Genomic DNA, 12,511 nt, shown 5'->3' with positions numbered 1-12,511 from the left:
TTCTTAAGAAGATAGGTAAGAAATGAGCAAAGTAAATAGAGCTTTTAATTTAAATCGCGATTGCTTTTTTGTTTACCTTGCGGTTTTTCTTTTTAAATATGAATTCCAGGATAGTTAATCTGCTTTATATATGCTTAGTTTCAGTATGATTTCGATGAATTTATACGTGAAATTAAGGATAATTTCTAGACCATAATTATAGCCTTCATAATAAGCCGTTGGGCAGGCATGCATTTTCAATCGATTTTTCCGCAATACTCGAAAGTTTTTAACGAGCATTAGTCATGCAACTGGTTTCGGAGGAGCGTCTTTTTAAGTACAAAATCATTGCGGAAATTGTCCTTAGTTTCCTACCCACCCGAATACACTTCTAATCACAATCCATGTACAATTAGCCATTTCCGCATTAAAACATTCTATGCTGAATTCTATGAAGGGACTACGTACATTTAACATTATAAGTAAAAATGAGAGTTTTATTATAAATTTTATAAATCATTTTGTTAATTTTTACTAGCATTTATCAATTTAGAAGTTCTTAGCCATTTTTATTATGAGAAAAGTTTTAGGTATAAATTCACCACGATCATACTTTCGAAATCTAATAAGTACAGTTAAGGGACTTTAAACTGACATCTTATTAATGTCCAAAATACTAAATCATTAATACTGATTAAACTTCTACATTTAAGTTCAGAAAAATATTTTCATCAAGTCAGAGTATGAAGAATTTCTTCGAATATAAAGAGTTCGTCTTCATTTCCTTAAGCTACTTCAGTTCAGTGTGTAGGCACAAAACTGAAATTTTCACTCTGTTTCTATGCGCTGAAAATTAAAGATTTAAGACAAGTATATCGTAATTATTGAAAGTCAAACATTTAAAAGAGTTTTTCTGTGCTAAAACTTCGGAAAAAGAAACCTGAATGACCGTACCGTTTGTTTTATACAGAGCTTTACGTGAATATCTTTCCGATGTAAGGTAGAGATAGCAACTGTTTCTACTGTTTTGCTAAGCATATGTTCTATAATGCTTCCAAAATCCCCCTCTTTTTATTTTAGTCCTGCAGGAAATTGTCAACGAAATATTCCAATTCTAGCGCTTCCCAAGCGGAAGAAGTGAACAACAGAATTGTACAAAAATAAAAACAATAAAAAAATCTATCTCATTTGTAAGAAAGTAAAACATAATTTTTTGGTTTATGATGGAATATAGTGATAAACATGCCCGATGTTATTACAGTTGTTAAAGGTTACATATAACTACACATGTAACTGACTTCTAATAACCTTCTGCAATTATATCAATATATATAGTCGTAAAATTCAAATTTCGTTGTTTTTTTATTCTAAGTGTATATTACATTATATAAATTCATAATTCACTGATAATATATTATGCATAATACAAAAAATTATCAATATTTCAAACTTTATATTTTTAATAATTTGTCTTGCATTTGTTGCATATTTGTTCAATTTACCTAAAAATGTTAAACCAAGTGAATTTTTCCTGCCCATTTGCATAAAACTTGTAGGACTGCTATTTAGCCACAGAAGTAACTTTAATATATCAGTTGTATACAAGGAAAAATATACAGAAGGTAGTTAAACTTATATAACAGCTAATTGTGAAAGAAAAATCAGAGTTGCATAGCTCTTAAATCTCTCTCGGTAAAAAGAGAGCTTTTTTTTTTAATTGATCAGGTTTAAATAATTATATTACCTATTAGAAAATAATTATAGTGAATACTGTAGTGGCGACATCTCATCTAATTCGCTTTCTGAAAGAGACCTGTATTTTTTAGAATAAAAGCCAATACCTGCCAGTGAACAGCACCTTTCTAAGACCACCACATTCACAGAGCTCCGAAATCCTCTAAAACCGTGTATGGTCGCATTTGAAGTGGGTTCAATGCACTTTTAATAAAGCATGTACGTATTAATCTTCATTAAGCAACTGTCGCATTTCTATTTTCTTTCAAAGCAGCAGAATCGTGGTTCCATTGCTTTAGAAATATGCGAAAATAAAAAAAAAAAAAAAGGGAACACAATATAACAAAAAAGTAACTGGATTTAGACACACACGTTTTGAACGTGCCTGAAATTTATTATTCTTTTCATAATTATTTGTCAAAGGGAAATATTTCACAAATATTAGAAAAAAGCTAAGTCTCAAAGTAATGAGGGTCATCCCTCTAAACCGTTATAATTCACGAAAATGGGTGTTCGCTTTACCGTAAAGTGACTTTTCGAGCAGCGGATGAAACTGGAAACAGAATCGGGTAAGGAAAGGCAGCATACGAAACGGCGCTACTTCAATCTGGAAATGAAACGGGAAAGGATGAAACGACACTAAACCTAAACAATATGGGCAATGCTATATACTGTAATAAAGTTTGTAGATTTATGTTTCTTATACTGTTATTTACATTTCTACGCAGCGGATTATTTTACTTAAAATTTTTGAAAGCAGGTAAGATGAAAAATGAGCAATCACCTTCGGCGGGAATCGAACCACGGACCTCTGGAATACCGACCCAGCGTGCAGAATCACTACACCACGAAGGCACGCTAGGAAGGCGGGAAAAATACCTTATATACTCCAACTTTTAAAGAGCGACTGGGGTTTTTATGGGACCCAGTCGCCAAATCCTGGGTGTGGAGAGTCATCATCCACAACTCTTTTAGTTCGGGCGCCACTGCAGAGACATTAGGACTTTTGAAAGCAGGCAAGACGGAAAATGAGCAATCACCATCGCCGAGAATCGAACCACGGACCTCTGGAATACCGGCCCGGCGTGCAGAATCACTACACCACGAAGGAACGCTAGAAAGGCGAGAGAAATACCTTATAAACTGATACATTTTTCTTTTATTCGAATAAAATATTTATATGTTACGAACATGATTTGGTTCAAATGATTTTCCGAAGAAGTACCTATCCGGTCTACCTATCTATTTATAGGAAGTACCTATCCTTTGCTTTCATGCGATGTAATTAGATCTCATTGTCAAAACTTGGCGACTTCTCGGGCAGGCGTGAAGATGAACACAACAGGGAAAGGGTATACAAGCCCATTTAATTAAGCACAACTCCTTAACAGAAAGGCACGGATATATAACAGCACCAACTTCTTGCGGCGAGAATTTAAAAACAATTTAACAGTAAATTCAAAAAGTAAAGATGTAGTGCTAGACTACATAATTTAATGTAATCTAGCAGGCTGACTCAAAAACCTCCGCTGGCGATATACTAGCTAGACGGCCAGAATGCGTAGCCGCTACTAAGATTAACAACTGGACGACAAAATAGCAGAGGTGGGCTTCAATAGCGAAATCACGCTCTGTCTAACCTTTTTGTTTCAACCGTTTAAAAACTCTCGTTCACCTACTTAATCTGCATCCTGGCGAGGAAATAAGAGAATTTGGAAAACATACCAAAATTAAAATAACTGGTTAGTAAAACTAAAGGAAACTCTATACCATCTTATAAATGCCAGTGCAGATTTTTAAGTGTAACTCATTATTTTTAAAAAGTATTAACTGCAAAAGTAAATATTTGTAATATACTTCAAGCCCCATAGCAAGACATATTGCTTAAAAAATAAACATCATTCATGAATGTCATCATAATCGTTTCATATAATCAGATTTACGAACTGACTGCTAGCATATCACACTGCAGATTATGTGGAAGTTTTAGTTTTTTCATCGAAACTTCCCAAACTTTGGATGGAATTTTTTCCTTATTCCATGTTAGTTTAATAATACGGTTATCAGGGATCTTCAATTTTTTTGGTAGGAACTAATCTCTGTCTCTTAACATGCATACATCATTTCATAAATTAATAGTCAGTAAATTTTCTAATGTTACCTAAAAATGTTAAAACCAAGTGAATTTTTCCTGCCCATTTTCACAAAACTTGTAGGACTGCTATTTAGTCACAGAAGTAACTTTTGTTGCAAACTTTTAATGCCTCTCATGCAAAGAAATACGACTACTTTATAAATAATGATACTTATATATTTAGAAAGGTATAAAAAAATTTGATAAATTAATTACATACCAGGGAAGTTGCAAAAGTGAGTCCGACGTTTTTCCAATTCTGGATTATTCCTTCTGTTATACTTTGGCTGCGAAGGAATCTCACCGACATTTTTCGACCCAGAAAATGGAGTCGGATATGGAGGTGGTGGTGTTTTTCTGGGTAAGCCATCAAGAGGAGGACTCGTGTTAGGTTCTGAAGGAGGCGGAGTCAGTGGCTCATATGTACCGTTACTATTTGGAATAACGTTCGTTGCTGAACCATTACTTCCCATTCTATAGCATGGTTGTCTAGGGGAATCGGTGAACTGTTGATGACCATGTGGTGCATGCTGCAGACCTGGTGCTGATGATGGGATGGATGGTGAGTTCGGGTAGGCGGTGACAGCGGTAGATGGAATTCGAGGCCTGAAACAATCATCTTTGGCTACTGGAGATGGGACGCTTCCCATAAACATCTCCTGATCTGGAGCATTGTACCCATTATTATTTGTACCACTGACCGTATATGGGCAATGATTACGAACAATTTCTGTCTTTACAGATACAGCTTCTTGGCTGGAAGGCAACACAGATGCAGCACTATCTAATTTGTGACGTACACTAGGACAATGTTCACCAAAGGCAGCAGGTTTAACGAAGATATCGGTCGAACAATCAGCCTTGGCATTCTGATGAGAATGATGATACAATACATTATTCAAATGACTTCCTCCTTGATGATAACTGGAATTTACACCAGAGTAATTAATCGAATTAATTTCTCCAATAGAGTTGCCATTAGAGTTATTGTAACTCATTCTCATGTCAGTATTACAATGGTTATTGTAACAAGAACTACTTCCATTATTGCCGAAATTTGGACCGTACTCTGCATTCGGACTATGATAATTCAGTCTGAGATCATTTTGATAAGCTATAGCTGTTCTGTTAAAGTTCTGGCTGAGCTCTGAAGCGGAAACGGCCATTCTGCAGGAAGTGTCAGGGTAACTGTACATCGACTGGGTACCAGACGTTTGGCTCATGAAGTACGCTGGATTCCCAAAATGACCAGATTGTGTATAACCATTGTTCAAACCACCCCCTATCATTCCTTCATGTGGTCCATTATTCACTCTGCTCTGTGCCATAAACATTGTAGCGGGTGTTGTTAATTTTTCGCTTTTATCACTTCTAAAATGAAAATTCACCTCTTGATTTAAAGTTTTCTTGCTATCTAAATGCCAGTTCGGATTACTTTCTGAATACCATGAGTTTCTACTCAGATCCTGATTAGATTCACTTACTACTGCCTCTAAACTATTGGAAATACCTTCTCTAGTACTGTTATAACAATCTTCAGTAAAGCCGTAGTTTTCAGCATTTAAATAAACGTTGCAAACACTCTTGCGGTAACTTTCAAATGTTTTTATGAAATCACTCACACACTCATCTCCACTGGCATTTTCTACGCTCTGCTCTTTGGAAATTTCATGTCCCGTTCTTTGAGAATCGGCAGTAAAAGATTCCTGCCTGCTATTTCTGATGTGGTTAGGTGATTTTGAGATCGCTTCCAGGACTAGATTACCAAAACATGATGCAGTGTTCTTCTCACTCACCTGAAAGGAATGAAAAAGTTAGTTGCTGCATAATAATACTTTTCTAACTGAAATGCATAGAAATATCTTAGAGTTAGAGCGGGTATAAATTATTTCCTGTAAATTGCTTTTGCTAATTAAAGAAACTTTTTAGTATTATATTGGTTTGTTTAATTAGAGCAAAACATACTAAGGTCTGCTAGGAGAAGAATGATTTCATAGAGGACTTTATATTGGGAACTGCTCAAATTCGTATTACACATGAGAAAAACCATGCAGCTAGCTTTTAAAGGTAATAAGAAAGCAATGAGGATTACCAGCGTTTTCCTACTTTGACAACTCGGCTACTTGTAATTCAAGTGGACTGGTTTTAATCTCCAAGTATTTAATGTCTGTATAATTAATATAAATGTTACTAAAAAACTGCTCTTTTGGCACACCTCGGCTAAGCACAAACTGAATCCATTTAAACTTAAAACTCAAGTAATTTATTTAAGCTGACACTATGTTAGATTTACTCGTTTAAATATTTCCTTCATTTTTATGCTTTTGTTAAAGTTAATAAAATTTTTCTAAGTAACAATATTATATTTATTGCAAAATTTAAAATTTGTTATTAATTGTCTAATTATGTAAGCTTTCCTTCATTAAGAGATATTAACCATATGAAAATTCTGAGTTTCAAGCCTCTGTCAAACAACCTGATAATAAAATCAGAACATGAAAAGATGATGTATTACATGATAAAATGAATCGTTTACAAGTATTAATTTCGCTAGCTTTCTATGCATATAAAACAATTATAAATTTTTTTAAGATTATCCTATCCTTGAAAAAATAATGTATAGAATTAAAAATGCTACTAAGCAATTAGGAGGGAGAACGCGTAAATATTTGATATTATTTGTATTATTAAAGTTCAAAAATATTTAGCAAATTCGATTTTTAAAAAGGAAATGGAAAAATAATTAAGGAGTCAAAAATACAATAGGATAAACAAATAAAAACTATTAATTATCCCTTACTTAATGCTTCAAATACAACTTTTCAAAGGGTTAAATATTTAAAACATTACACCTGGATAATCGGTGAATGATGAATATACGTTTCGTTCATCCTATCACTGAGAACCCTACTGCCACTAAATATTTATCCAAAAATGTTAACTAATACTCCTTTAATAATATGTAATAAATTTTATACGCCATGTGTGTTGCATTCGCTGATGTTACTTAAGTTTATGCAGTAACAAATTAAATGAGCTATATCATAACTCTTTGGGTGATTACACCGAGAATAAAAAAGACATGTAAATTTTACCAAGATGTGGAAATGTTTTTCAGAATGTGTTAATCTCCCCCTTTTTTCTTAAATTTAAATTACAACGGGCCTAAATTATGTAAAGCAAACTCCACAGCTTAAAGTAACCTCGTTTGATTGGTGGAATAAAAGTATTAAATTTCAAATAACTGTGACATATTTAGCTTTTAAGCGTCTTAACTTTCACTAACCGAGAATTAACGAAGTGCATTTAAATGATTTACTGAATTATCTTTATTCGTTGAAAATTGAGATCAGTCATCATTATTTTTATTGCTTGGGGGAAGTCAAGTATCAAAGTCTCTGTCCCGAGCCTAAGGAATAGCAGCAGGTAGAAGAGGGGCATCGGCCGTACATTAATACACCGGAAAAATGAGCACCAAAACCAATTATACCCGGAAAAGGACTTCCATATTGCTTCATAACAGAACAATTCTTAGAGAAGAAAAATGATAGAAAAGACAGCCCCACACCAACTAAAAGATTCTTCGGGGGAAAATGCTTAACTAATAATAAACCGAAAACCGTAACCACAAAGCACTACTTGTCGGAACTTTATACGGGTATAAAAAGCCTCAAGGGGAAAAAAGGCACCAGCAGTAAGAACGACAGAAAGCGGAAGCATTGGAGATGAGACCGGAAGTTTGGGTGGATAAGAGAAACCGGAAGGAAGCTTGACATCCCAACAAGATGGACAATCGTCAGCGCAGAAATGGGGTGGTGGTTCACGGGGAGAGAAAGAGAATCCTCACAATCATACGGAATGTTTTTTAAAACAGGGTGCAAGGAACTAAGACGATTTTGGGCATTTCAATCGTATTTGGATTTTGAATAGATATCCATTGTATACCAGAGTCTTAGAATAATGCTATGAAGTGGTTTGTAGCAAAGAAGACTTTATACCTGCTTGGTAATTCCTAAACAAAACTTCATAACAAACATTTCTTTTTAAGACAAAGCGGCATATAAGAATAAAAAAAATATTTTAAAGACAGTGATACCTGATTATCACTGTTATTTAATGGAAGGATAATCGGAAAACACATGTATTCCAAAAAGTGACCAAGTAAAATTGTTAGTGATGCTTGGGAAAGGTGAAAATTAACTCTTCAGATTTCAATGAAACCCAAATACTATTCTAAATTAGTAATAGTGCAGTTTTTAAAATCGAATTTGATAATATTAATAAAATTCATATAGACTTTCAACCCCAGAAACAAATCAAATTTAGCTTCCTCTCCAGACAAGTCCTATTATATCCACTTTTTGGAGGTGGGGACGCCCATGTTGGCTTTCTTTCAAACAATAACATACGCAATTCAAAGCTATATCATTATAATTTAACATTTATTCACACATAATAGCTTAACAGTCTGTCTACACCTTCAAGGGTCCCCATAGTGGCTACCTTTAATATTTAATTCTGTCATTGTCTTCTTCGCGCTCTCCTGAGTTCCGAAATCGATGTATTGGTATGTTAAACTATTACTATAACAGGATTCACAGCATCGAAAATTTCCTTCAAAGCGTGATAGATTTTCGATGAGATCAATCCTAAATAAGACAGAAGTAAAGTGAAGTAATTCTAAAGGAAATAAGAAATTTTTAGAAGTTAAAAAAAGTAACAATTTTTTTAAGTAAAAAAGTAATAACTTTTTTTAATAAAAAGGTAATAAATTTTTGGAAGTAAAGAACACTTTAGTTAGCAAACACTTTTTCATAAGTGTGACTTAGCCTAATTCGGTCACTGCGGCAAAGTCTTATTCAAAGCAATGCTGAAAAGATGCAAACCACAAGTGTTCTGCAATTTATACTATTACCACATAACACATATTTTTTTATTTTTTCCTTGCAGGGGATTTTAATAAATATGCTTCTCTTTAAATTATAGAGAAAATGAAATGAGAAAGAAGGTATTATAACTTCAAAGTATGTGTAAGAAAAAATTTTACAATCTTTATTTAACATATTATTTCCTATACTTGCACAATGAAAGAGCAAATTCCTTAACTAAGCTGCTAGAAATGCCTGTTCTGAAATTTTCAAACTTCATTTAGAAACGTACTGTTATGGCCATTATGTTCGCATCTCTTGAGCTATGATATTGCTACGAATTTTGTATTTAGATAGCTAATTTTATTAGAATTACAATTAAAATTGTTTTGTTTCCCCATCCAATGCAGCGCGTGATAAATTTTAAGAGAAGGCTACGCCGAAAAAGTAAAAATATAAGAGCACGTTCACTTAATATTGAATAAATGGATATCTCTTTTATTTGTATTGAAGTTGAATAAATGTAATTGACTACTGTGCTATCTGCAACCGTAATTCCATCCTCTTGTTGGTTTGCAGAAATCTCTAGAAACAAAGAAATTGCTAGAACTCTCTCGCGACCGACTGAGAGCTTTAAAAAACAGGAGAGAGACATCTCAGCTCACTTGTTTAGTCAACTGCTGTTGTTATTGTTGACAGGATTAGCTTTCTCTGAGCTGTGGATTGCGTCCTGTTTAACGTATTAATAGTTTGAAGGATAACTACTGTTTATTACTGCGTGATATTGTGAACACTTGTATAAACAATTATGAGAATAATTCCAGCGTTCTGTTAGATGTCTTTTGATAAAAATAAATTTTATTAACCTTTTATCGGACTTGTGCATTCAATCTATTACAAACCCAAACCCGTACGCACGCAACAATACTGAGATAGATCTAAAGAACTTGCACAATGAAAGAGGTAAATTTTCTAAAAGCTTATCTGAAATTTATATACTTTTAATTTTAAACTTATAATAAAAATTTATCGAATGTATAAAATCTCTTATAATTAGCAATCAATATGTATTTATATGCAAATTTTGTTATTACTATCATAAATTCATAATTCATAAATAGCTTAAGTATTTTACTAAGATCATTATGATAGCAATTCTCATAAATGAAAAAAATAATATCTATGCAAACACATTTTTAAACACTTTCGACGACTTGAATTTTAGTATATCAGAAAAATAAAAGGAGTTACTATATTCTTCACTTGATGAAAAAGCGTAATATTTTATTCGGTATTTCTACTCTTTACCAAGCAATAAATCTTTACAGTGAAAACTGCTATACGATTTGCGTATGCATTGAATTCTATTTCTCCTTTGCAACTACGCTTTATAGTGTTAACTAGAGTTTTTGTCATTAAAGTTTCCGTTAGTTTTTACTTTTCCTATTTAGTACAACTACTCTACATAACAGACACAGCACGCTGTTTATATGAACATTTCCACTTTAAGTAAATGATTTTCGTTACGAAACCCTAGATATGGAGAAAATCCTCTTATACATCCCTTTACAAAAGCAAAATGAAGCTCTTTTCCCAAAATAGATTTCGCGTTTTTTGTCGTAATTAATTGCCATTCTATCCTTTTAAATGAATGATAGAAGTTGATGTTTAGCTATCAAATTTGATAACAAAACAATAAAATACAGTAATTTAGAATAATAATGAAATTGTCTATTCACTTAAATTAAGATTAATAGTTTAAGCTTGAACACATTGCTTTTTACTGTCATCCTTAATAATGCTTTTCCTTTTTTTACGCCGTAAATACAATATATAATAGCAGTGTACACAATAGTGCAATATATAATAAAAAAAAAACTTTAGAATGACTAAAAAGTATTTTAAAACCAATAAAATTCTAAAGAAATTTTACATAAGATACGAAAAAGGTTGGGACGCCGAAATTTCCTGGAAAAGTAGCGACGTTTTAGGTGATATATAGTCAGAAAACAGAATGCTGGAGTTTGATCAATTTAAGAGAAATAGTTTTCATAGTCTACAGAAGTTGGTCCATTTAGGTTTAGGAGAAATAGTTTTCATGGCCCAATTAGGAGAAAGAGTATTCGTGGAAATAGTTTTCATGGTTCTATTCCTATGGTCTAAAAAGACAACTAAGTTGATTATCAAAATCGTAAAAACAACCTTGTATTTAGCGTAAGTATATTGAAACACTCAATCGATTTCGAGGGCAGTTAAAGATCCCTCCTCATCAGAAGAAAGAAATACATAGTAAGAAGAAAAATAAAGGGGAAGGAGTCTCAGAAACACGTGGTCCTTGTCAGCACTGCACGTGGTTATAACCGTATTTTTAATCAAAGTTACACTGGCCACCTACTTTTACTCAGCCAGGCTATCTGATCAAACATGTAACACAAAGGACAAGAAAAATTAGCGAAGTTAAAAATAGGGAGCGAGGGGCAACTGCGCCTTCACGCTCAAAATCTGAACTTCGAAAGCCTCGAAATCGATTGAGTGTTTTAATATACTTACGCTGAATACAAGGTTGTTTTTACTATTTTGATTGTCACAGAGTGTTTCTCTTCTAGTCTAACTAAGTTGATTATTTTTCATGACCTTCCACGATTTTCATTGATGATAATTTTAATCAATTTACGGCTAGATTTACATATGAAGCAAATAACTGCCCGACTTTTCTTCCTGGCTATGGTTAAATTTTCCGTACTGTAATTAGCATTGATACGCTGATCCTTACAGTAAATTAGAAAAATTAACAAAATTCTTTATTGTTTCTAATTCTACTCCCCTTCCCTACTTTTCAGAGCTGTTAAATAAAACTATCAACTAGCATTTCTAATATTATTGTTCAGAAAATTGCCAAAAAATATTTTTAATTAAATGCGCATTAAGTGAATACACATCTACTGTTCGAAATTCAGAGCTAAAAGATATTTATGATTTATATCGCGGTTTCATTATTCAGGTTTTTAATTCAGAAACTTTTTCTATATTTAAAAATTTATACGGTAGATATTACCCAAATTTTTAGAGGTGAATGCAGGGCAGGACACCCGGACGGCTTTTTATGACAAATCGGGTATCGTCCGGTATCCACAACTGTCCAGTTAAGCACTGGTTTTACGTTCCACAGCGTACACCACAATTGCTCAGACATAAACATATACTTAATACATACCATAACATGTACATATCATAGCACTTACATTAGCATTTACATATATCAGGTTAATCAACATATACATAAAATTGGATAAATATTGGAAAAACAGATGCGCTCCGATATATACACACCATGACATATACGAGTTATGCACATAGATCCAATATTATTTAAACATATACATACTAATAAATACGAGAAATGTTGTAACAACATATACATACGAAAAATAAACCCAAATTTTTATAGCAGCTTAGGGTGTGGTTTGACTCCTCAGTGGAAAATAAAACAACTAACTAAACAAAGCTACGATTCATTTCCATAGCCTTTTAAATTGGTTTATCAACCATTAATCAGGCATCTATGATGATAGATTTAAATATAATAATCAGTTTAATTTACATAAAACCCTTTTAGAAATATTTACTAATTTTTGGCTCGCTCAGAATTTGAATTAAAGGTGCTTAGGTGCTAAATTAATTGGGCGCTGACGCTTTGAAACACGAACCAGCATCACAGGCATCAAAAGCGTCGTTTTATTTCAATAAAGCTTTCCCATTCAGAGAAAAAAAAATCCCGCAAAATTAACGAGGTCGA

General features: G+C 33.1%; 1 protein-coding gene across 2 annotated transcripts in view; it reads right to left on the bottom strand.

Annotated features, from left to right (window-relative positions):
* The window catches only part of LOC118195124 (uncharacterized), a 114,834-nt gene that overhangs the window by 49,142 nt on the left and 53,181 nt on the right, over nt 1-12,511 (bottom strand). For both annotated transcript variants that reach the window (XM_035366372.2, XM_085808730.1), the window contains exon 2: nt 4,068-5,643. In XM_035366372.2, the coding sequence (XP_035222263.1) occupies nt 4,068-5,643 (1,576 nt within the window). The remainder of the gene's footprint in view (nt 1-4,067; nt 5,644-12,511) is intronic.

This window comes from Stegodyphus dumicola, chromosome X1 (genome assembly GCF_044657685.1).
Source record: "Stegodyphus dumicola isolate Sdum_Otavi_A_Nest chromosome X1, ASM4465768v1".
Taxonomy (NCBI): Eukaryota; Metazoa; Arthropoda; class Arachnida; order Araneae; family Eresidae; genus Stegodyphus; species Stegodyphus dumicola.
Note: the sequence above shows the minus strand (reverse complement) of the source record. Positions and strands in the feature narration are given on the sequence as shown.